General features: G+C 37.2%; 3 protein-coding genes across 3 annotated transcripts; 2 read left to right on the forward strand and 1 right to left on the reverse strand.

Moving 5' to 3' along the window:
• Window positions 1–241: 241 nt before the first annotated feature.
• On the forward strand, window positions 242–12,502 carry LOC145479049 (uncharacterized). Its single transcript, XM_081457326.1, has 14 exons — window positions 242–912; window positions 2,518–2,704; window positions 4,648–4,831; window positions 5,225–5,282; window positions 5,390–5,456; window positions 5,660–5,718; window positions 6,566–6,786; window positions 7,073–7,137; window positions 7,934–8,084; window positions 8,419–9,171; window positions 9,505–9,531; window positions 9,978–10,048; window positions 10,677–10,980; window positions 11,421–12,502. The coding sequence occupies exons 1-14, from the start codon at window positions 850–852 to the stop codon at window positions 11,446–11,448; spliced, it is 2,238 nt and encodes a 745-aa protein (XP_081313452.1). The 5' UTR covers window positions 242–849; the 3' UTR covers window positions 11,449–12,502.
• A 1,234-nt stretch (window positions 12,503–13,736) lies between these two features.
• On the reverse strand, window positions 13,737–17,355 carry LOC145491279 (uncharacterized). Its single transcript, XM_081470450.1, has 3 exons — window positions 17,082–17,355; window positions 15,908–16,079; window positions 13,737–15,765 (listed from the first exon to the last, which is right to left on the reverse strand). Exons 1-3 carry the CDS (start codon window positions 17,338–17,340, stop codon window positions 14,367–14,369), a joined length of 1,830 nt encoding a protein of 609 aa, XP_081326576.1. The 5' UTR covers window positions 17,341–17,355; the 3' UTR covers window positions 13,737–14,366.
• LOC145491546 (uricase-like) lies at window positions 17,339–23,688 on the forward strand. The gene is made up of 10 exons (XM_081470794.1): window positions 17,339–17,649; window positions 18,707–18,769; window positions 19,058–19,111; window positions 19,241–19,319; window positions 20,335–20,403; window positions 20,670–20,787; window positions 21,282–21,357; window positions 21,751–21,798; window positions 22,199–22,282; window positions 23,318–23,688. Exons 1-10 carry the CDS (start codon window positions 17,422–17,424, stop codon window positions 23,390–23,392), a joined length of 894 nt encoding a protein of 297 aa, XP_081326920.1. The 5' UTR covers window positions 17,339–17,421; the 3' UTR covers window positions 23,393–23,688.
• Window positions 23,689–26,906: the final 3,218 nt, after the last annotated feature.

The following is a 26,906-nucleotide window of genomic DNA, read 5'->3' on the forward strand; positions in this document are numbered from 1 at the left end:
TGAGTTTGCATTTGTTCGCGTGCCAATTGTCACAACTTGCGATATAAAAACATCTAACAAACAGAACAAGACACAAACTTGGATCGTCTTGAAGTCGTGTTTAGACGATGCAATTTTTCTTGTACAAACTGGCAATGAAACGTTTGCTGCGTTGCAAGTCGCAGGAAAAATTCCCTCTTGTAACTGAGCCTCAAATCGTTTTGTGTATGTTAGGCCGATAAAAGGTAGTCTCAATAAAAAAAGGTGCGACCACGCCCTTTTTATCTGAACTGAGGCCCGGGTCAAACTCCGTACTTCACATGAGTCTAATTGGTTGAATTGGGTTCGGCTCATGTGAAGTAAGGCGTTTTACTCCTTTTTTTCTGAAACAAGGAATTAGGACAAACAAACAAAATAACTAATTAACTAACTATGTGACAATTTTAAAACAGAATGGGGAAACCGCCTCGCTAGATCAATCTGTTCCTGTAAAGCACGAACCGAGCAAAGGCTGTCTGACGGGCTTGGGAGCTGTACTATACTTCGTCAAAAATTGGTTCTTCTCTTCTATTCATTTACGGCATTTATTTCTTTTCATTTGTCAGGAGCCTGCATTTGTTTATCGATCTGTTTTTTGAAGTTCTACTGCGAGTGCAATCTCATCTTCATAGATATGAGCTAGCTCGTCTTGTAGTAAAAGTAAATCGCTGCTTTTTGAATCATTTCAATAAGGGCAGAGAAAAGATGGGAAAGCCAAAATTGGAAGTTGACAGCTACACGTGACCAAGGTTGTCATTTTCCCGCCGTTAACCACCAGTCTGATCGCTGAAATCAACAACCCTTGAGTGGAGATTTGCGAATTGTACGTCGATGGCAGGTCAAACAGACAGCGAATTTCGTTCCGTAGCGATCACAGAGAACTCTCGGAATGTGGTATGTTTAATGCTAAATGTATTTCAACGTGATAATTGCCCAGATTTTGATCGAAATCGTGGGTGAAGCTTTGTCAAGCTTTATACGGAGCGAAAAACGAAAGTCACTTAAAGTGGGCATTGCACGGGCATTGCACGACCTTGCACGAGTTCAGGCGAAATTAAGCTTGCGGTTAAAGATTAACAGAACCAAAGCTTTTGACGCTTTATCGTTTCTGGAATTGATGATCCAGTTAAAACTTGAGCATCATTAGTTTTGCCAGCTTTTCCCAAGGTCCGCCTTTGGTTTGTTTATCTGCTACGTCATCTAACGATCTCTTTTTAATCTACCTTTATGAAGTTAGCAATCAGTCGTTCTGGACAGGTTTCCGAGAGAACCAGCTGAAAGCTGCTTATAGTCGCGGCATTAAATCATCGTCATAAGTCCTCTTATACTTTAAGTTATTAATATTTCGTTCCCTCGCCCTAAATGTTGCAAACACGTGGTTCCGCAGTTCGACAAGAATGTGCATCCGTGAGCCTTACGTGGGTTGTTTCTGACATCTAAATCGCCATGGAATCCTCAAGATTTACATTCCAAGAAAACTGTGAGCTTAAAACTATACGATCAGAAAAGGTTATGACTATTTTTTTTTCTGTTTTAATAAAATCTCGCAGGATGTTTTCAAAACTGACTTCTTGCCAAGCCTAATACAAACTTTGCGTCAATAGAATTGTATAAAATTCTAGAGTTTGAAGTGAAAATTTGAAAAAAGTTAAGGACCACAAACATCTGTCACAACAACTTATTTGATTCACCAATATTCTTTCGTTAGAGAACCTCCATACTCCACTCGGAAAATCACGACGTTTGAAAAAGAACTTACTTGGAAAGCCAGATAATTTGAAATCTTAACTATAACTTGTACGAAATGTGTGGAACAGTGGGCAGAATTGAATTCTTCCCATTAGGTTTTTAATTAATCGTTGAACACTTCATCTGTTACTTAACGACAATTTTTTGTCTAAAATTACAGTTAATTTCAGACTAAAATTAAGCATATCTGCTTTAATTTAATTAGACTTTTTACAAAATTCTCAAATTTGATTAGTTCTAAGCATACCCAATATATTGCAGAATGATTTGTCAATCACTAGAAGTTTAAATTAATATACAGTTTAGGTGGCTGAATAAACGAGGAAAATCAACTGCTTGTAGGAGGACAATATGTTGTTTTGGAAAATGCCCATACAAGTAAACAGTTTTTGGTTTAAATACTCAGCTTCTTAGGAAAATTTGGTTATTTGTCTCAACATTTGTCTTTTGAGACCCACTTTCCAATTAGAATTCAAAAGACCTTCGTGGGCTGTATAGATGTTCTGGAGCAACTCAATACCGAGTTTTTAAATGAACAGTACATCCAAATGCTGCCTAATTCCATGGATCTGAAAATCTAACTTCTGTACTACATACTAAAACATCTTACATAAATGGATATGTTTAGCCACTGATTTCCTAAATTCTGCCATAACCAAATTATTAATTGACATTTTACATTGCAGAAAATCATTTTGCAATAAATATCAGAGTAAATGTACCATCCTTTTGATCTCTCTCTTTTCTAAGCAATATAGCTTCAGAAGCTCGCCAATACCCTTTGAGTGTCCAGAGACCATTCTGTCAACCCCTCTGTCTTCAACAATGCCGCACACAGTAAGAATGGAGTCCAGTAGCAGAGTGCTCACCCCAATTCCTTTCCAGTCCAGGGTTTCAACTCCTTACCCTATGATAGATTCTGTTTCTACTGCAAAAGGTAGTTTGTCTCTATTTATTAAATAATCTTTATGGATAACTGTAACTAATATATGAATAAGAAATAACTACACTACTATATATACAAAATAATAATCCTGATCACGTTCTATACAATAGCTTGGTTATGATGTGCAACTAGAACTAGTATTTTGCAATTTAAAATATTTTAGATTGTCCACTGAACATTTATTTAGTTTTTTATTCCCCTGAGCCTCATCATGTGATGGTTAGATAAACTCCCTCCCCTGAGATTGTAATTGCCCAATTTGGAAAAAAGTAAGCCTCGAAGTAACAAAAAAAAAATGATTTAATCAAATATTGTATCAACTTTGAACGGGTAGACTTATTTCACGTAAAATTAAGAAGCTCAAAATTAATGTTTTCATTATGTTTAAGTATGCTTGAACGTAAACTAGATAAATAAGAAATTTTTAATGTTCATCAAAATGAACATAATAATAATTAATTATATTTGTGTTTTTGGAACATGCAGCTGTAATAGCTATATTAATGTTGACTGGCTTGAGGCTCTTCATTCAGTTCCTCTCTAGCAGAACACTCCTTCTGGTTCCAGATTCTTAGCTGCTCTGTGCTGGTGGACTTAATAAGTTAAAATAACTTAATTAATTCTATGAACTTTTTTCCCTTGCTCCTTCTTGTCCCACCAGAGGGTAAATGACATATCATATTTGACATCTGAAGAATTGTAAAATTAAATGAACCATTTACTTGTGACATCACTAATAAAAACCTTTCAAAACTAAAACTTGCTTCCCAGACTTTAGCCTACCAAAATTAACTTGTCAATTCTGCTAAGTAATGTGTGGTTCCAGAAAATATCCACTCTCCCCACAGAAGGGATTGGAATTTCCTGGGAGGTGGGGGGCTCTATGAGACCAAAAAATTTAAAGAAATGTATGAAGCTTAACTGGAATTACCCGAGGGGTGGGGAGGTGTTAGAAAAAATCCCATCCGTGGGGGAGGTTTGGATATTTTCTGGAACTACACAATTTCATGTCTAGTTGTATTTTTGTACTTTCTAATGGTATCAAAAATTATGTTCCCCTCTGGATGAGTATAAGTGCCAGCTCTTCTCATGCTAGAGATCTGCAGTCTACACAGTTCCTCCATGCAGCTAGTAAATGCCCTCAAATATGGGCTGCTCATGGTCTAGCAATGACCTATCTCACCTCTAGTATGACTGTAAGAACATATTTAAGACCGAATCCACCAGAATTTTGAGTAACAAGTGGACAAAAACCTAGTATCAAGATTATTTATATCGTATTGCAAACTTCTGCACGACTGCTTTAAATATATTCTAAAAAAAAAATCATTTCTAGCAACACCAAACGTCGAAAACGAATGTTAAACTTCATATGAAACACTTGAAAGTACTGGTGAAATGAAACTGATGATAAAATTTTGCATGTGTTTGCACAAGTTCTCTGAACTTTGAAATTTATTTTCTCTCATTCCCATGGGAAATTATTTTTGGTGTTATTTCAGGCAGTTATCTATGTATTTAGCTATAAGAAAATGTAAAAATGACTGTAAAATACTTAAAATTATTCTGGTACCAGATTTTTGTCCACTAAAACCCGAAATTGCTCAATTTTCTAGCAGATTTCATCTTAATATCTTTTTATACAGTGTTAAATTCATTAAGTAGGTATGGCATGGGAAGGAATGTCCCAAACAATAACACATTTAGTTAGCTATTTCAAATCCCAGTTTCTCAGGGCAAATGAAATATAATTTTCATGTTAGTTAATGGAGCCCCTACTGGATATGTGGGTAAAATCGAATGCAGTCTGTCATGTTAGCGGATTAATATACCGGTAAATAGTTTGTAATTAGTACACAAGATAGAGAGTTTTTCAACATGTTTTCTAAGTAATCTATCTGTTTAGTGCAGCATTTTCTTTTCCTTTCCAATAGACTGGTCAGGTGTTTCACCTGAAAGCCGAATGTTCTCTCCGCCCTGGGGATTTGAATCTACCATACATATTGGTCAGCCTTTTCAAGGTTCATTGTTACCAATGACAACTGGTAACTCACACACTGTTCATCATTATGCATTCCCTCAGACTTGGCACCATGCTGTTCCACCACAAAACTTCAGGTGAATCTTTGGCATATTTGCCCTCTTATTGAATTGCAGACTTTGGTGTAAATCTTTCAAGGGTTTTCAAAGCTCTAATTAGGGTGCGTGCAGACACCTCCTGCAGATGTCTATTACAGTAGGCATCTGCACAGAGGCCAAAAATCTCTTTGAGGGTCCTTTTAGAGGTTGTTGAAGACCTTAATGAAAATTCTTGCCAAAGATCTTGAAGGATCTTGTTAGAGGCCATGAAGAATCTTCAGAGCTCGTACCATGACCTGTGCTAAGATCTAACAAAGATTCTGCAAGGTTTTACGATACTTATGGGATAGTTCTAAAATTATTTAGTATGTCTATCAGTAAAAAGTTGTTGGTACCTTACTCATTTTCTGGAATGTTCTTTGTCAATTTCAGTGGATATAATCCTCATTGTAGTGATGCCTGGTATGGGGATAATCCATTTATAGAAGGGGTAAGGTTTAGATGTATCACAATTTGTGTTTAAAAACAAAAAAACTTATTCATATTATTAACTCAGCTTATTCTAAAATATGTTCTATTCGTGTGCAAAAATTTTAGCTTGGAAATGTAGATGTAGGAAGTGACGTTATTGAACAAGACTCTAAAGTTACATCGAGCACAGAAGGTAAAAATCTATTTTTATCTCCAGTCTAGAAATTTGATATTTGCTTGTCTAGGTTTATGATCTTGGAAAACCACAGCCCTTTTAATATTTTATTATAACTCAGATGCTTTTGTTATTCATCAAACCTTGATATAGATATTGATAGGATTTATCTTTAAACTTGTTTTGTTTGTTTGTTTGTTTTTTTTTTTTGCTATGTTCAGTATCACCATGGAAACCACACTTGGCTCTTCCTCCTGTTTCAGAGTTTTTGAACACATCAGTAAGATCAGTAATTTACATTGTTAAACATATAATTACAGTATGTCATTGAGTCAAAGCAGCTATACAATTTCTATGGGAATAGTGTGTCAGATAGAAAAATAGCCTTTATTTTAAAACCATAAAAGTTAAAGCTAAGAAGCCTGTGGGGTTGTTTGTACTAAAACTAAATATCAATAAAACTATACCTAGAAAATCTACAGTAAAAAACCTACAAACAATACATCCATAGATGCAAGTCAGACATTGACAATGTCAAAAAATACAACAGAAACAATGTGTAGTTCCAGAAAATATCCATACTTCCCCACACCCCTGCCCCCCCCCCCCCCACCCCTCTGGAAATTCCGATTGAGCTTCATACATTTCTTTAAATTTTTGGGTCTTACAGAACCCCCCACCCCCCAGGAAATTCCAATCCCTTCAGTGGGGGGAGTATGGATATTTTCTGGAACTGAACAATACAAGAAAATCAAATGATAAAAATTTAAAATAACTGGGAAGATTAAAAAAATTCTAAAATTAAGTGACTCCTACTTTTGTAGAATTGATACTTGCACCAAGTTTACTTAATTTCAACTTGAGAAGGTTTTTAAAGTTCTGAATTGGTAAGGTTTAGAATTCTGCATAACAAAAACTCAATGAACATTAATTAACTCTTTCTAATCACATGCTCAGGAAAATTCTTAGAAGAAAGCATTAAATTAGGGTTTAGTGACTGTTCTTCTCTCAATTCAGTGACTCTTGGATAATTAACAGGATAAGGAAAATTCAAAAGCTGTAGAGCTGTTAATACATCATTTCATAGCCTTAATATGAAATAAATATTATTATTGTTTTATTTTCAGTATGGAAATCTAAAGTGGCAAAATGGAAGCATTAGTCCAGTGGAAGCAGTATCAGGAGATGAGACATTTCAGCTTAGTTTTCAGCCCAGTACAATACCTATCAAACCAGAAAAAAGCATAAAAAGAACGGAAATGAAGGGTTTGCACTTGTTTTGTGGCTATCAACTGTTTATGATTTATATTAAAATTTTTCCCTGGAGAAACGTCATCATGTTGAATTGGTAGGGATATTTGCCGCAATATTTGAATTGAATCCCTAAAGGAGAAGATTCTGGATGCAGCTCAAGCTCTATCTGACCCCTACTAGATGTATAATTCTAAATTAGGTAGACAAATATGAATTGTCAGTAGTAACTTAAAGATATCATCATCAAATGCTTTCATCCATGAACAAAGTGTAAGAATTCATACTGGATTGCTTTAGCCACCAACAATAACTGTGATATTTTTTTTTTTCAACCCTAAAAGATACCTTGATTAAGGATGAAAAATTTCATTGACATTCAGTGTAGAAACACCTTCAAAAGTGACACCAAAGTTCCTGAATAAAACAATGAGCAAACCTGCCCCTTGTTTTCAGATAGAACTTAGGATTGTCTATAACAGCAACAAAATGGTTTATTTAACTATAATTTGAAAAAATTGCATTTATGCAGCACTCAGAAGCACTAAGTTTCATAACTTTTTCAGAACTCTCTTATGGACAAACCTCATGCTCTTATAAAAAGGTTTCTAATTCAGAATAAGCCATGAGTACTTATACAATGGAACATTCCAAAAAGTTCTAAGTCACTGCTGAATGACTTCCAGTTCTAGAATGTTATAGAGTTCACTGAGACAATTATATTTTGAAAGATTTTCCCTTCATGAACTCAAGGAAGATTTCATTCCACACAAATCATTTGATTGAAAGTTATTCTCTTTATAGTTCGTTTGACAATTTTTCAGAATAGGAACAAACCAAAAGTTTTAAAACAACAAAATGCAGTGCCACCAATTCCCATTTGGCACTAATTGATGATGACTAATCTACCGAAATCTGCCTATAAGATTATATTAGAACAGGGATGCTATTTTCCTAATTCCAATATAAAAGTGTTTATATTACCCACCTGTTGTCTTGATCTTCAGACCTGTGAGAAGCTTGTTACTTTGTTGCTGCATTGTGCCAATAACAGGCAAGCTATTTAAGCTCACCCATAACATCAAAGGCCAGACGTAACAGGTGTTTAGGTTACAACTATTAATGACAGCCTTGTTAGAATAATTAAAAAAACACAGATCTGGAAACAACACTTCAAATTATTAGCAGTGTTGTCTGTGTTTGTTCGAATGTGTTGAAACAAGTGTCTCTCTTTTCATTTTAAGCAAATCTCTCCCCTCCAATAGAAGTTCGAACACAGACACCATGGAAATTAAAGAAAAACAAGTCTGCTCTGGAGGCTAAAACTCAGAACAAGAGAAAAGGAAAGCCTAAAAAACTAGCAGATCCACTCAATTACATGCAGCAAAAGTCAGTGTAAGTACAGCTAAGAACTGTGCTAAGATTTGCAAACTAAAGGTCTTTTGATTTGTGTATACTTTTGTATTGGAGTAGGTCTAAAGCTGAGTATTGAAATTCTGCTTTACTATATGTTGAAAGTTTCTAAAATGTTCATCAGGAGAATTTGGTGATATAGGTCAAGGTATTTTTCTAAGATGATCAGATCTTCTCATCTATTGAAGTGCCCTTCTCCAATCTGGTGAGAGATAGAACTGCATCACTGATAGGATAAGTTTGTTGGATCATTAGCTTTTAACACCAGCCTGCATTGACTGCCGAGAAAACTAAATAAATTTGTTTTGGCTTACAGGCAAAAAGAAAGGGAAAGAAAAATTAGGACTGAGCTGCAACACCTCAGCACAATGCTGCCATGTAGTAACTTGAACAACAGCCGTCTTTCAAAGAAAGAAATACTTGAAAGTACAATCAGTCATATCATGCAGTTACAGGAAAACATCAGGGAGGCTTACCTCCAGAAAGGGCTGAAAACAGAGGATCTCAGAGCCTCTTTGCAAGACAGCAATGCACTCAGTTTGAGCCAAGCTTGCTTTGGGGAAGTTGATCAGCAAAATGATGCAGTCTTAAAGAATTCAGAAGACTCAAGTAGCCCATGCAGTACTCCAGAACTTACAATCGATGAACACTTGCCAGCTAGCTCATTATCGCCCATCTCAGAGCCCATCTCAGAATTGAGCAGCCAAGGATCAGTAGAGAGAGAGGAGAGTTCCACAAAACCTTTGCAAAATGGCAACAGTGAGACACCTCTCAATCACATCAAGAGACCAATGAATGCCTTCCTGTTATACAGTCAGCAGTACCGCAGGGCTTTCAAGGTATTGTACCCTGGCAGAGATAATCGAGAGATCAGCACAATCCTTGCTAAACATTGGCGGGAAATGAAACCTGAACAGAAGGAGCCATACAAGGAGAAAGCTAGAGAACTCATGAGAAGAACAAAAGAATCACATCCAGATTTCAAATACTGTGAAGCAAGGAAAGAGACAGGCTTAATCACAGCTAGTGCTAATGGCAACAAGCAAGCAGGCCTGGATGAAGGTTATAGGTAAGGATTTTAAGTGTTTAATTATTAAGCTCAATCTGTCTGTAAAATTTACAGATAGGTGATGAAAGTGCAGAAAATTAGCAACTTTGGGTATGCTATATATCTCACTAATTTTGAAGAACCAACCTCAAATAATATCATTGAGGGAAATTAATTTTATTAGGTCCAACTACTAACTCAATTCCTGTGTAGCGAGCTGAAGCAAAACCTAGTGTGCTGTTATTTGATTTTGAAAAAAAAATTTAAAAGGTTTTCAGTACTTACAGTGATATTAGAGATGAAGCTGTCAATGTCAACAGTATTCTAATTTTTTCTCTCTGCCAATTCCTCCAGGATTGGTTCTCACATACTGCGACAAAGGTGTGTTGATAACATGATTTATTGTTCATGTTATAGTAGGACAGTATATTGAACAATTAAAACTGTGAACTCAAGGTTTTTACTCGCGTGTTAGTTGGCTATGATTACAGCCACAATATTGAACCATCAAAGTCAGTAGAAACCAAGAGAGTCTTCTTAATATGGTGTCAGCATAAATTACCCCCAGATAACAGGTGCCTGTTTAAGCCAAACAGAATGCAATAGTTAGCTGTTTGGCTACAGTGACAATTATTTGTACAAGGTTTTGATCAATAATTAAACATTTTCCTGCATTCCGTTTTCTTTAGATCAGTCTATGGCTCTTTTTTTTTTTTCATATATGTTGTGCCCACTTGTATGAGTCTACCCCCATGAGGCAGAGTTCGTATCTTTGAACAACAAATACCTGTAGTAAATCATCTGTTGACTGGTTTGTACTGTTGCAGAAGTGCTATATACACAATTACAAGTGGGAAAGGATTAGAGCCAGCACTCAAAAAGATCAAATGTGAACCAGGTAATTCAAACCCAGACTGTAAACAATAAACCCTGAACATGTATTAGCTAACCATAAATACCACTGTTTCAGCTTTGACTTCCATTGAAAGCAGTGACTGAGAATATTGCATCTCCTCCCTAACGTAATGTTAATTGCAATCAGTTGCATGTTGCTCCTAGAGGACTGGCACTCAAGGGTGTTGTGGTTGTAAAATGTTTGGGGAAAGACCCAATACAACACAGCAACCTCATCATGGACTAAACCTTAGCTACCAAACAATTTGATCACCATGCCATCTGAAGAGCAAGCAACATTTAATTTCTCCCCATAACATTAATACAACCATCAAGCATACATGCCAGGAAAATTAAAGAACTAGGTGATCTCTCAGGAGGAGAAGGAGGGAAGTGCCACAGAAGTAGAGAGGTAAAGCACTGCTTGCTGGCATTAATGTCTGTAAGCTAGCTACTGTACATTATATTAACACCAGAAACAGCACAATAATTTGTTTGAATTGCAAAACCCTCATTTTCAAAGAAAGGGACAATACAATAACCGTTGCATTATCAACATGTACACAAGTTCCTTGGATACCAAAAACACCTATGGATACAGTACTTCATTCTGCTTTCTGTTTTTAAAATAGGCTATCAACCAAACATCACAGAAATGGCTGCTTCAGAGATGACAGATTCAGCAGGAATCACGACTGCCACAGCATTTGAACCTGAGTTATCCAGGAAGCTGGTTAAGCCAGGTATTAACAAGAATAAAGATACAAGTCCCCCTTGCAAAGAGAACATCCAGGAATCAAGCCAAGGTGGACTTTCTGTGGACGTTAATGTGGAGTGGTGTCCCAGCGCTGCTGACACTTGGGTGCAATGCGAGGATTGCAGAAAATGGCACATGCTATCAGATGAGAGTGATCCTGCAAATCTGCCCGACAAATGGTACGGAAATTCTGACTGCAAGTAGTCGCAAGAGAAATCTGACAGTAATTCCTTAACAGTTGGCCAATTCAAAGGCACGTTTTGGGGCTGGGGTGGGGAGGCGGGGAGAGAAGCTGCTGAATGCCGCTTAGTGTTCCAGCCCACAAGGCGACAATAATAATTCTCTGGGCTATAATCCAACTTCAATGCAAACTGATCAATAGTTTATTGTTAAAACAAAGAATATCACAACCATGACAGTGTCCTTGAAAATTGTTCCTAGTATTAGTATAGGTGTTTTTCTCTATTGACTTGTTAGTTTTAGTCAAGATAAAAAAATGTTTGGAAATCTGTTGGAAAACTGTCTCTTGTGTTATGAGAAAAACAATGCCTTGGGAGAGAACCATTTAAATTAATATTTATGGCACATGCATAATTTCCACTTTCTTTAACTTTACTAGGTTTTGTTCCCAACATAACAAGAGTTAGAGTGCTTGTGCCAGTGTTTGATTGGAGAGTAGCATCTGGACTCTCTTTACCTCCTCCATGTCTCCAGGTAGACTACAATCTATTGGTAACAGCTTTGGTTCAATTTTTAACTTGCCTGTAGTAAGTTGGGTCATATACATGTCCTTTTCAACGGATAAAAAATTAAACTTGATAGTTGGAATGTTAATTACGTTTGTTTACTGATTGTATTGCCTGCTTTCAACTGGATCACGTATGGGAACATTGACAATACTCCTGAATCTCAGTGCTTACATCAGGAAATTTATAACTCTTTGCATTGACATCTAAGATCAAAATTGTCTCGACCTTTCAAATAATTTTATATTTCCAATGAGATTTCACAGAACGTTCATAAAGTATGAATCGAATTGGCTTAGTCAGTATGGTACACTTTTGAAAAATAGTGGGATTAGCTGGTGAATAGGATACACGATACTTGGTCCTTGATACTGCAGCTAGTCCCAGTCAAATGTCATGTTTATCATGGCACACCTTCAGCACATATTCCACTAAGGGAGCTAGCTGTAACAAACTTGTTGTCATTGGCAAACACTTTTACAAGTCCCTACGATATAATCAATGGTCAGCTAAGAGAAACTGGTCAGTTTGCTTTCAAAATGCCATATTAACCCTGTAGTAAAACAGCAAAATCAAAGTTAGTCTTTTTCTATGATCAGCTTCCTCATAAAGTAATGGTCAAGATTGTAAGCTTTGATTATGCATTCTTTTTAGATAGGTGTAGTTGAAATCATTCAGGCTGTTGTGCTGGACATTCAATTTTTAAGTGTTGGTGACAAGCTTTAAACCAGCACTTCCAACAATTATTCTTTTTGATACCATCTTGACAGTTAGTCAGAGTCAATGTTACTGGTACGTATGGACCTTTCTTGAGACTTTGTGTTGCTGTTCTTAATAATATTAGAGATGGCAAATTTTAGAGATGACATTTGAAACATAAATGAGATAAGTTGTATTCTATATAGTAACTGCTTTAAAAATTGCAGTTTTGTTTGTTTTCATATTATTATATTTCTTTTTTAACTGCTTCTCAATGTTGCATTCATAGCAGTTAAGCCTATTATAAGAAACTTTGCCATTGCATTATTCAACTTTGTGTATTTCATGGACTCTCACAAATTTTCAGTAATGTAACTTTAGGCCAGTGTTTGGATTTGTGTTTTTGAATAAAATATTCCAAATTTTACCAATGGTTTGCTTGTTAAACTGAGCAACTAGTTTTCATGCAAGAGAGTCACATAATCTCAGCTCTCTTCCATCAGGTTTTGTTTATTTTTCCCTGGCCCTTCTGCTCCTTAATTAAGTTGTCTATGAAGATCAGAGTTTTAAATTGAGTTTCTGGTCGTCTTGAATTTAAAATTGCAGTAAGCTTAGTAAAGCTTGCCTGGAACCAAGAAACACTTAAAAAGTTTATTTCTTGGTTATATACTTGCTCTGTGGGATTTTCTGCACGTAATCCTAACCAGTTTTTTTTTTTAATCATGCATAATAAAGGCATCTGCAGTCGAGTGTCGATCAATACTCCCAATCAACCCTCAATCGACACTTGATCAACATCTTGGTCAACACTTTATTAACACTCGATTGGGTCGACATTTGATCAACTCTTGATCGAGTGTCAGTCGATAGTCAGCCAAGTGTTGACTGACTCATATTGATTGACACTCAATGGCATGTCTGCTTAAATTACTGGACTCTTGACCGACTGTCGACCAAGATGTTAATCAAGTGTTGATTGAGTGTCAATTGTGTATGCCTTAAGTACACATGAACTGTTTTTTCCCTTGTGACAAAGCAACATTTCCAAATTCCAATTTCACCTATATATGTAGGACCTGCACGAAAACCAGCTAGAGCTGATGTGACTTCTCTCTAAATATTGTAATTTATTGATTGATTTACTTACATCCTGCAAGTTTTTGTGACAGACAGCACAATAGCCAACTGTAATGTATTCAACACATAGGGAATGGGATGTTAGAGACAATCACAAAAATCAGAAACCATGCCAATTATTGTTGCTGTAATATTCCATCAGTATGAACTGGTCAAGGTCAAATTGCCAAATTAGACTGATATTGAGTGGAAGTCAAAGCTTCATTTACTCATCGCAGTTACTTTGGCTGTCCATAAGTCAGTCAGCCCCTCCTTTCCCAAAATGAAGTTGTAAAAACACTTCAACATGATTAAGCAATTCATTTGCTGCACATCAAATTATTCTTGTCTCCTGAAGCAATATCACAGACAACTTTGAGGCTACTCTGTATGAATATTTTTATTAGAGCTAAATGTCCTTGAACTAAAAACAAGGATTTTAAACAATTTCTATAAAAGTAATGACAAAAAAACTAATTGCTACAATGTATGTTAAAATATCAAAATGTATTGCTGTGAAATTGTATTAATTTGTTTCTTCACTTCTTTCAAGTGGTGGATTTTGAAATTAATCCTTTGAGCCAAATTATACTACCTTACAAGTTTTGGATTCAGATGTAACAGGCTCATGTTTGCTATCCACTTAACCCTGCTATTTGTGTACAGGCTAAGAGTAGCATTCTGTGGAGCTGGGTGTAAAGGATCTTTTTGATCTGGTTACTTTAGATAAAGCATCTTGGATATATAAAGCTTCTAGAATCAATCCTAGTAACAAGAAATTAGAGTCTATGTGTAATGCAAAATCATCAAATGATGAAGTTTTATAAAATGTGTAACAGATTTTCTAAGTTTTTTCCACTGATCTTTTAACTCACAATATTGTCTTATCTGGATGAGCACCTAATGGATCAAACATTTGCAAAGGCCTGAATATTCAGCAAACTATACAAGTAAAAGCACCTTGTGAAGAGTTGCTTGCTCCTGTACACTCCATCCCCATAGACTTAAGGCTTGTTGCTCCTGGAGAGCTTGGTGAGTTTCTTTTTGGGTGGGGCAGCTTGATCAAGACCATCTTCAGCCACAGTTTGATCATCCCCCTCGGTGACAGCGGAGAACTTTCGCTTTTCCTGGTTCTTAGGGCTTTCTTTGAATGCCACTTTAGATGCTGCAATACTCAGCTCACTCAGTAAGCTATCAACTCTACCAGGTTTTGGCATTCTTGTGTCAGCTTGCTTGGACAGACGCACAGTTGTCAGGTTGTTCTCAGTCTTGGTCCCTATTCTTGCACGGAGTTTATACAGGTGAGTTACCTTGTAGACATCATTTCGTTCCCTGGCTGTCATGGGTTGTAGTTCGCATTCCTCTTGTGAGGCATCAGCCACAAACAGTGCAATCCGAGAATTGACATTGATGAGGAAGCTCATATCACCCAGTTGTTCATCATTTTCTCCAGTGGTTGTCAACTCTTTCTTGGAGGACTTCACATTTTTGCTTGACATCCCACCAGCGGTAGAGGCCCTTGGTTGTTTCTGAGAAGTTTCCATTGGCTCAGGTTGTCCAGTAACCATCTCTTCCTCAATTGTGTTTGGCATGTCTTCAGAACTAGACTTTGATTCCTTGGTGCGAGACAGTTTCTTGTTTGGTTTTACTTCTGGCCTCTCCTGAACTGGAGAATCGATCTTTTTCTTTCCTTTTGTTTTTATTCCAGTGTCCGACTGGATAATTTCATCACCTGGGATTTCTGTCTGGAAATCTTCCTTGAATTCTCCTTTATCCAATGATCTTTTCTTCTTTCCTTTCTTGGTATGTGTAATTTCTTCCGGTTGTTTGACATCAGCTTCAGGCATTTGATCTGGAGAATTCCTGTCAGAATCTTTCAATGACACACCTCTTTTCTTCTTCCTTGTCTTCTTGACTTTTGTTTCTTCTTTGCCTCCCTTTGAGTTTCCCTTAAAATCAGAATCAGATTCTGGTACTTCAGCATCTGTCCCTGCTACATCTTCACTTTCCATTTTCTCTTTTTCCATCTTGTCATTACTCAAGGATGTTTCTGTGGATCTTGTTAATTTCTGTTCTAATCCTTCTTTGTCGCCACTGACTCCTGAATCAGCTGATGGATGCAGGTCGTCCACTTCACTCGCAGACTCAGACGAGTTTGTTCCTTTCTTAGAGGAGAGTTCCCTCAAACATTTCTTGGATCTTTTGTTTTCTGGTAGAGATTTGGATTTCTTCTGCTCTTTAGTAGGTACAGGTAATGATGCATCATCGTCAACAGAATCTACCTTGACATCCGTACTGCCAGTGTTAAAAAGACAAGGATCACTTTCTTCTAAGTTTTCATCAGGCTCCAGCATTGAGTAGTCTGCTTCTTTTTCAGTTTCCTCACACTCACTTAGTTTTCCTCTGTACAGTCGAAACAATGAAAGAAAATCAAAATTAATATTACTTGATGTAGCGATGTGATGTTTATGAACAACAACATGTAAAATATAACCTTGCTTCACAGCTCTTAGCATAGTGGCCTACGACTCATTTATAAAATTACCTGTGTTCATTATGAGTGGTTTCACTAACTTCTTTACAGTCATCATTCTTGTTATAGTGTTTACGGTGACCCTTTCTCTCCTCAAGATATTTAACATATTCCTTCAGGCAGGTTATTTCATCTTCGAAGTGACTTCCTTGGGAATTGAAATCCTTCTCAAGACGTCTTATTTCTGGGAAGAAAAGTTATTACATTGGAATTCAATCTACATGAATGTAATCTGATCTGTTACTACAAGAAACTATGTGATTGTCTCACATCAGGAGTTTAAGGCTGATACTTTGGTGTATGAGGAGGATTCAGAGGAATTTCTTCTGAAAGGAACATTACCCATGAGAAGTTGACTTGCACAGTAATAGATTGTTCCACTCTGGAAATAAGTTCTCCCTATTACAAGTTTTTATAAAATGCTGATAACAAGCGAGACCCCTTAATATACATGCCCCAAGCTTATAGGTAGAATTTTATGGTGTACATCCTGTACATCCCTTTCCTTTTAATTTGATAATTACAAAGCATTTATCTCCTGTCACTGTTGTCACCATGGCAATTTTCTTCAAACTGACACGTGGTCCAGAAGGGTGAGGTTCCAAAAAAATATTCATACTTTCCCTAAGGAAGAAAGTCCAACAGGGAGGAGAGTAAGATGAAGCTAAATTTATTTCAATATTTTTCGATCCGTTGTGTATAGATGTTTTCTACCCCAAGACAGTAATTCTCAAGATTTTTTTTTTTCAAAGAATTTCTATGTTGAAGCCGTTTCCTATTTCATGTGACGTAAGCTCAGGATTCAATGGAGGGAAGGTGAATTATTAATTTAAGCAATGGCGAAGTCTTGATAACTCTTAGGTCTACTCCTGGCAGAAGCCTATAATACCTGCAATACGGTTATCTCTACAGCTGCATGATATACCCCTATGTTAAGTCACGCACCATGCGGATTTATTTTAGCATATTCCCAATTCACCGTTGGATTATGTGATGGTATGCATGTGTTTGCATTCGATCAGTGCTGGCGTTACGTTGTAATTTTTTTTAGAGAGAATGAAAATGCGGAGGTGGTTAAAGTAATTACTACTTTCTTATGGATTATTGAATAATAAAATAACGTAGGAATGATTAAAATTGTCGATCTTCAAGAAAAGAAGCATAAAAAGGGAACTTATTCACTCACCCGAGAAAGCCAAACGAATCAAGCTTTGCAGCTCCTCGCACACGGTAATCAAGCCGCCCGTTTGGCATTCTACACTGCCCTTTAGTCGACAAATCGACACAGCTGAGGCCAGAAGTTTTTCAGAATTCTGAAATAAATCTCGACAAGCATTTTCGTCCTTTCTTATGGGAGTAGAAAACGGAGTCTTCCAAGAAAATAAAACTGCTTCGTTTGCCGCCATTTTCAGATTGCGCGCGCTGAGGGGCTCACCGCTGGCCATAAGTGTCGGTGGCACAGTTTTGGGCACGTGTGTAAATATTCTTTTCTCGTTCGGGTCGACGTAACGAAATTATATGAGAGTATGGCTTCAAGGTTCCACGTTGACCCCACCTTTACTGGCTATGGGAAAAGCGGCGTGCGTCTTCTGAAGATCAAACGCAGTGGAAAGTACCATGACATCAAGCAGATAGAGGTGGCAACAGAGTTAAAGTTAGCAAACTACCAGGATTATATTACTGGAAACAACACTAGTGTAATCCCGACGGATACACAGAAAAACACCGTCTACGCTTTGGCTAAAGATCACCCGGTAGGTAGATCGTTATACTTTCTTAATTTTTGCCATCTATGGGTTAAAGCTGAAACAACCAGTTTAGCAATCGATCGCTGGTTTGCTGATATTTTGCCGCTCGGAACGTGTTACGCAACCCCGCGACGCAACCCAAGTACGCAACATATAGTAAACGAAGAAAGAATACGTGACAGAAGTCAGGAACTTGGTGCAAGATCTGTTTAAATGATCGTTGAATGTGTTTCGTTCGTAAATAATAATATCGACGGCTAATTAATTAGCAGTGATCATACCCCCTTGACCTCACCAGCCTCCTTTCTTGCCTCCAGGGAGGGGGTCAGGCTGCATGGGTTCCAATAGTGTTCTGCGTTTCGTTGAACGATCACACCATTGGTTATATGTGTCCATCATGGCCCCTTGGTCACCCACCATGAGCAAGGTGTGCAGATGCACAGGATGTGCACCACACTTCTTTGAAACTTTTCACACTTTTCTTAGAAACTTAGAAACAATATGTACACCACACTTCTTAGAAACTTTTGGGAGAATTATTTGAATCTTTTTTTGATATAGTATGAAATTAATCATCTATCAATCAAATGCTGTGTTGCTAAGGCACTGCCTGATGACAATAAAGTATTGTCCAATTTTGTATCAAATTAAGAAATTGACATCAGTTTTTCATGCATCCGTCCTGTTATTGATCATGAATTTCATCAGAACATTGTCAAAGTAGCTGTGGATCCACAAGGCGATAGCTGAGTGGATCCACAGACTACTTTGACAATGTTCTGATGAAATTCATTGTCAATAACAGGACAGATGCATGAAAAACTGACATCAATTTGTTTTTTAACGATAATAAATTGTCCGCTCTCTCCCGTTGACGCATCGCATAAATTATAAATTCCTGTGTCTGTCCGCATATTGACAATGAAAATTAGCCAATGAGAGTGTGAGAATTTCTGCAGTTATCATAAAAATTCCCTTTGCATCTTCCTTCCATAACAGTGTACAGATGAAGTGTGTATGTTTACAAGTGTTATATCTTTTATGATTGATCTTTTGTCTGCAGGTTAATGATATTGAGGAATTTGCACTCCATATTTGCAATCATTTTCTGTCAACTCATAAACAGGTATTTACACAATATTTTTCAAAGTAATGAATATAAAAATTCTTTTTGGCTTTTGATTTAATGTGTTATATAATGTTTTTGTGCCTATTTAATTATTATGGTAATTCCTATTTTTAATTCTAGTTATATAAATTATTGATGTGTGCTTAATTAAACACTGAATACAGTATATGACGATCATCTTGTGACAGAGGGCTTCAGAAAAATAAATTTTAGTCTTCCTTACAAGTCATCAAATTCCCTAATTTTTGCAGGATAATAAACTGTACTGTCCTGTTTTCTTACCAGGTTGATCACGTATCTGTAACAATTGATGAAAGCCCTTGGAAACGTATTCAACAGGTAACTTAATATGCTATTTAGTCAGTGTCACTGGTAAACAAGACCTCAATTTGGTCCTGGATGGCTGTGTGTATACACATTCCATTTAATGACATACTGTACTCAATATGATAATGTTCCATCAAACAGGGAGGTGTCGACCATGCTCATGCCTTTGTGTTAAATCCTGCAGTGATAAGATTTTGCTCAGTTACACAAGCAAGAGGAGGTACAGATACCATATTATTTTTCTAAACTTAAGTATCCAGTAAAGTGTGCACAGTCATACTTCTATCAGTAATGGCCATGTTTGAAACATTTTTGACAGTTAGATACTGCCTGAGATCCAGTGAAGCAAAGCACTGACAGTATTAATTGTTTCACAGATGTGACAAATATTAAATAATCAGCCCCAGTTAATTTTCTGCAGGTGCAGTTAATAAATATTGCAACAGGTTTTTTTCAGTCTAGCATGAATTCAAGTGGTAATTCAAAAGTAAAAGTCTCTCTCTTACTCTTGTGGCAAGCTGTCACGCCATTGAAAACAACAATGGCCTGTGACAAAAAAGAAAAAAAAACAAGATATTAGCTCATACTTACTAAATAGGCATATGCGCAACTATAATGTAGACTCGTAGTAGATACATGTGTGTATGTACATGTGTCATTTTACATTATGCAAATTACACAGTCATATTCATGGTTTGGGAGGCGCGGTGGCTTCATGGTTAGTGTGCTCCACTCCAGACCGAGCGGGCCTGGTTCAAGCCTTGGCCAGGGACATAATTTGTGTTGTGTTCTTGGGCAAGACACTTTAACTCTCACGGTACCTCTCTCCACCCAGGTGTATAAATGGGTACAGGCAAATTTAATGCTGGGTGTAACCCTGCGATGGACTAGCATCCCATCCAGGGGGGAGGAGAAACACTCCTAGTCGCTTCATGCTACTGAAACCGGGATGAGCTCCGGCCTGGCCACTTGGCTCGTATGCAGACTTAAGCTTACCTACCTATATAATTTTGATTTGCTTAGTGTTGAGCTACCTGTAAGTATTAAGCTGTTTTTGTACTTGTTTTACTGAAATCGCGCTGAGTATGCCTGAATAACTCCCATTCCTAACATGGAGACAAGGTTTCATTTGTTTTGAATTAGGCAGAGATGATAATAACATTAGATCAAAATAACTGTAAGTATTATTTTGTGATGTATTTCTTGGTGCTTGAAATTTTGTCTATATTGTTTAGAGAATCCAAAGGTGTCTGGTGGTCTTAAAGAAATGCAAATTCTCAAGACAGCACAGTCAGGATTCACAGGTAAATAATGCGGTTTAAAAGGACTTTGATTGGATCAATACTCAGGGGCTTCATTAAGAGCCAAGCACTGGGCAAATAATATTGACCAGCTGTAACAATGATTTTTTCCCAGCTGGTTTGACTATCTAGCAGAGAGTTTTCCTTGTAGAGAAGTTCAGTTCAAATAGTTTTGCCCGCGTTGCCTGTGAAAAGCAGTTGTCCTCCTGCTGAGAACATTAATGAAACCCTGGAATACTGCATTGATATGAGTCTTCCATCACTCACAGGCTTTTGCAAAGACAAGTACACCATTTTGCCGGAATCTACAGATCGTTCCTTCTGTACCAAAGTGACCTGCCGATACCAGTTTGATACCACAAGGGGTGTGGACTTCAGTTCATGTTGGTGAGACATTTAGTTTATTGGCTTATTTTCTCAATGTTTGCTATTTGTTTCTGTGACCTTGGGATATTGGAGAGCTGGCATTTGAATTTGGAGAATACTTAAACACAAAAGAGTTGTCATATGCAGCTGAAAAGGGGGCATTGTGGAGTCTAAACCAAGTGTTCCAGATTTGAGCATAGGTCATGGGCAAGACAATCAGTCTCACAGACTGTCTAATGTCTGGCACCCAGGTGTATAAATGGGTGCCATTCAGCCATTAGCCAGGCAACCTGGAAAAATGTTATGTGCTCTGATGTGCCACTGAACCTGTGATGTGCTAACATCCCAAAGTGGAAGTAGCAAAACATCTAGTTTCTTTTTGCTTCAAAAATTCAGTTAGTTAAGCACTTAAGAGTTGTGAACCTTACTCACCTCAGTCCCCAACCACACAAGAAATTGTTTGAAAAACATTTACAGTTGTGTGTTAACTACATGCCTTTCTTGTAATCCCAAAGGAATTTTGCCAAGAACACAATTCTGGAGGAGTTTGCCGGACCACCTCACTTTGGTGTCTACTCACCCTCTGTACAGGCACGTTGCACTTAGTAATTACATTGTCACTGCATTGAAGTGTCAGTTAACCTAAAACATTAGTGACTGTACAGTAACTCCTTGTTAACAACAGACTGTTAAGGCCAGTTCAGGCCCTTTTCACGGTATAGGCTTCATTTATCTGAAAATACATATTTTTTTGTTCAATACAATAAAATATGCCTTTAATTCATATATAATTGATACGCTGGGAGTTCATATCATTTTGAGAGCACAGAGACTTAGAAAATAATAAATTGAAATCAGAGATTTTTGAAATGTTTTGAAGTGGAAAGACAAAACAGGAGTGCAGTGGTGATGCATTTTGAAATATTGCTGTATATTGTGTATAAGTTTATTGTAAATCCTTTGTTTACTTTTCCTTGATAATAGAACACTTTGTACAAAGCTGAAACGAAGATTTTGAAGAGCATTCCACAGGTCAGTTCATTAGCAATATCATTTCACATTTTCTTATTTTCCCACTTTTGTGCATAATATTTTTCATTTTTCAACTACTCATAAATTAGATAATTTTCTGATGATAACACAAGTAAGTCTTAACATGTCCAGAACTTTCTGGCTAACTTTTCCAAAGATTTCCTAACACTTTCTGAGTTTTCCAGTCTCAGTCCTAAGATGTGTTTCACCAAGCTGAACATGTCTCCACAAATTTTTCCTACTAAAATTGTAGAATTGAAAGAAGCGACATCATGGATTTTTTTTTCTCATATTGGTTCTAATATATAATTTAAAGTTAAAGTAAGTGGAAGTGCATCAGGCCAGGTAAGGCTGTATAGAAGCTCAGTTTCGTAATACTTTGTGTTTGTGGTTGTTGCAGATTGGTTATGTGGAGATGGTGATGCCGAACATTCACTACTTCACCGTTAACATGGCGCCATTTGGAATGTCCAACAAAGATGAGGTAAACAATAAATTGTAAAAGGTTTCTTTACAGCCGCTCAGTATTTTGCTTTTTAGAATAATTGAGAAATAACATTGGTCTGAAAGAGCAGTGGATGCTATACCATCTTGGCATGTTTAAAAATGTAGATGCAAAAAAACACAACTAATGACAGTATGGGTCAATCGAGAATTTTTGTAAGAAGTTTGAATTATTATAATACTTGGACAAACTTGTATGTATGTATTAAGCTAGCAGTTCTCTAAATGACTTTTAAAAAAATAATGCTAGAAATGCAACGTGGCAGGTTTGGTGTTTGGCCTCGGCTTATCAAGTATATCATTCTCCAAAACACATATTCCAGAAAGAGATTTTCGTTTTTCCTGTATGGAAAAATTCTTGTGTGCGATTGGTCTAAACGCATCACGTGATTCAGGCAAAAGTGAGGTTATCCGAGGAAATTCCCATGTGATATCTTCCAGTTGTCAAAATTTGAGTTTCCAAGCACGTTTGCACGTTGTGTGTGTTATTTTGAAAAATTGAATAGAACGGAACGTCTTGATGACACTAGAAAATGTTTGTGGGCGCTAAGAAAAATTAGATTACATTTTATCTGAGAAAATATTTGGAAGAGGTTAAGAACATAAGACCCCGTACTGGCTTCAAAAATATGCATGAGTTATATTTCTTTGGAGTTGACTTGTTACTCAAATGTCAGTTTGCCTCGAACGTCATTGTTAGAAAACTGTCCAAACTGTCCGTTTCTCGGAATGTACAGATAATTCCACATCCAAGCCTGTTTTCGTGCCTACTGAAAATTATTGAAGAGTTAAAGTCTTATTACTGAATATTCACAGACAGTGAAAGGTTGGCATTAACGTTTGAAGTGTCCACCACACAATTTTGTGCAAGGGCAGAAAGAGTTGGGAACTCTTCAGCTAATTTGTTTATGAAGGTTGGCCAGTCCCTCTGACTAGACCTGACTACAGTTCTCTTCTGGCAGTAATTTACTATAGATTTTCGAGCATGTCTCTTTTTTTCTTATTCTTTCTGTAGATTTTGATGGCCACTGACAAACCAGCTGGGCTCATAAAGGCAGCGCTATCAAGGAAACCCACGGCAAAGCTGTAAAATCTAGTCACTGCTAAACTTTGACCTGTATAGGGAGGGGACATGATAATTAGCTCACTGCTCTGTACGACCCTCGTGCATTTCATTTCAAAGTGAATGAAATAATTGAATTGTATCTTAATAATAAAGTAGCTAACATGCCTGACTGTAATGATATTTCAAGACGAAGTTCGATATCGATCTCTGTTAGATCAGAAATATAATGCAAATGAGGATTTCATGAAACTTGGCTTTTTATCAAACTGTGTGAAATTCTTAACTCAGTGAAGAAATAATAAAGAAGTTAATTTTTTATCGTAGAGACTCCATGTTTCTTTTAACTCGGGTGCCTTGTTTGGCTTACTAACGAATGAGCGCCCATCAAGTTTTCAGATAAACAACCTGGCACAGCTAGGTTGAGACGTAGTCGAGGGTTTGCATAACTTTTGAGAATTCTCCCAACTCCGGTGGTGTTTAGATGAGGCTATGTAAACACGGAAAAAGTACTCTATTGCCTTTATGAAGTATTTCTCAAAAATACGCGCGAATCTAAAACATCGCAACCGTGTTTACGTACTCTCATCTTAACACACCTATCGACCAATGAGAGCGCGCGTAAGTATCTCGCGTATTTTATAAACACCGATAGAACTTTCCCTCCCTTTCCGTTTACAAGCTTCTAGGCAACAACGGAAATTGATAAGATTACGAGTCGGATTTGCTCTCCGGGCGCTTTCACACTCGTTGCTGATCACGTAGCTAGCTTGCAACCTTCTGGTGTGTTTTGTATTTCTGTTTCCGTCTCAGTACTCAAGCTTTTTTTTTTTCTTGCAAGGCTTTCCTCACGCTATCGGGAACTAACAATAAGACTGCTGCGCAAGCTCTTTCAGACTGTAAAAGAAACCCACTTTATCTGATACACCTTTTACTCTATGACGTTATTGGAAAGAGTGGGCATATGGGAACGATGGTCCGCACTTTCAATACAGGTACTCACGCAAAAGCTGTGTCATTGCACTCTAGGCTTCCTATCCAGCAAGCTCCTTAATTGACGATAAACCTTGAAAAGAAATTTCTTTTACGCTGGAAATTTATTCATTATTCCTTACTCCTTACTTGAATATGTCTGTCGATATTTAATATGAGAATTAATCAATTAACTAATTAATGCACGCATGAATCAAAACAAAAGGAAACTTTCGCTGGGTTCAATATTGCTTATTTTTCAATTACGTACGTCATACCGTATTAAGTATCACATCCGTTAGTTATCCCTTGTTTTGAACGGACACGATCTGTGAAATGACTTCTAAACTCGTCAAAAACAAATCCCGTCGCAAAAAGGCTGTGATAACCTTTACAGAAAAATAACAAAATTTAGCAATACCTGTGATCGGTTTTTGTCTGATGGTTGTGATAATTTAAATACTTGCACGCGACGGAGGTCATGCGTGTTATTTTGGTCTTCCTCCAAATGCTTTATTTAGTAAATACTTCGGAGTACGTGACGCGATGAATGTTTTGAACACGACAAACCGCTCGGCAAACCTTTTCCACGCAGTTACCGGATTTGAATCTGTGTTGTGATTTTCGACGAACGAGACAAGTGGTTCTATCTTCACCTTTTTTTATAGCCTCTTGTGGCTTAATTTAATCTCAGTTTAAACGATTTGGCACTTTATGTGTCTTGTTATGGCGTCACTTTATCCACTCGACCCAATCACTAAACCGCGCGTAAATACCCGGACAAAAGACCAGTTTACATTCCTGCGCTAGTTATTCATTACAAATGTCAAATCACACTGAGATTCACAAGCGCAGCGAAGGAAGCCGTGCATTGTATGAACTACAGTGAAGCACATTTACCGAAGTTACTTCTGTCAGATGACACATGGGTTGTGGAAGCAGCAGCTCGCAGCCACCGAAACGCGGTAAGTTATTTTTATCCCTAGGGCAAACCGTGGTTAAGTTAGACCAGTCGCTCACGACCGCCGAGGTTTTGTTGTGGTGAAACTGGTATTTTGACCTAAAAACTCAGTGTCATCGGTTTTTCGCTCGCTTAGAGATTTCAATTAAAGAATTACAGCTTGACAATTCTTTATAATAAAGTGACTACATCTCAGTGTATTTGTTAGAATTTATTCAAAACTCCGGGCAGGTTTTTATAGGCCGATACAGTCTTAACAGAGGTGAGATAGAGGCCCTCGGACAAAATCGTGGTTTTGAAGTTAATATCTAATTCTATAGTCTCCTTTTAGTGAGTTAAAACGATTTTTATGAATCTTTCATGCGGTTAGAACACTGAAGGAAGCTCTTGAGTCAATTTAGCCCAAACAATTATCTTTCCGCGAGTTTATTAAACAATAGTTACTCGGAAAGAAAAGGTTATTGGAAATAAATGTGCGTTGTCTAGTTAATCAGAAGAGCAATTGCCCACCAATTAAAACTGTAGGTAAGTGCTAAGCCATAAATCTAAGTCAAGAATTACTTTGGCAAATTTGAATAGCTTTTATAACACGCGCTACGAAGCGAGAAAACCCAAATTGTTCATTAATCGTCATCAACAATATCACCAAGCCATGTGTTACAAACCGTTAGTGCTTCATGTTTTGTATTGGACCACTGGTGCTCGACGAAAATATAATCCAGAGTGGATGTTAAAAAGACCGAAAAGCCATAAGATATCAGGCATTATCATGCAATACGATAATTATTTCCGATAGTTGTGACATTACATATAGCAATAGATTTTTACAATGTAAAAAGATGGCAGAGAAAGACAGAAGTTTTAATAACATACATTTCCCGGGAAAATTTACTTGTAACCATAACAACCAAAGAAACATTGCTAATTGAAATGTAAATATCTACCGAGCAACGTTGCTCTCCGAAATCGAAGCAGTCACGAGTTGTGTAAGGAGGTTTCCAGAAAACATCAGACTGAAATGAACGACATAAATGTACTGGTTTTTATCTTGTTTACGTCATTTTGCTGGCAATTCTTGAATGACTTGAATACAATCTCGGTGTATTGGTACACCAGTAAATGCTAAAATCTCTTTTTTCTGGCTCTTTGAATACACGTTCACTTTTAATAGCACAATATTGAAGACCAGAAGGTTCTCCGCGAGGTTCCTTCAAACTTTTTAACGTGCCCGGCAAAAACATAAGTACAGGTCGATCGAACAACAACAGTGCAACAGGTTCTGACCAACGATTGAACATTACAGTTTGAATATCAGGTATCTGAATACTACAACCATAGTTAACTATGTTACAACAAAGCATAAGTAACCTATAAGTGGGAGGTGGGGAGTCTGGGGTAAATAGAGAGAGCAGAATGCTTTCTTGGCCTCAACAATTAAACGTTTCATTCAATATAAATATTTGTTTTACAATGATTTGAACATTAAGTTTTATACATCAACTGATATATAAAAATGTCGCGAACAAGCCCCATTGGAACGGTGACAGTAGAGATAACGCCCCTGTGAGGCTGCTGTCAAAGGGGAGAGGGGAACGAGAGACGGAGGGA

This window comes from Orbicella franksi, chromosome 1 (assembly GCF_964199315.1).
Source record: "Orbicella franksi chromosome 1, jaOrbFran1.1, whole genome shotgun sequence".
Taxonomy (NCBI): Eukaryota; Metazoa; Cnidaria; class Anthozoa; order Scleractinia; family Merulinidae; genus Orbicella; species Orbicella franksi.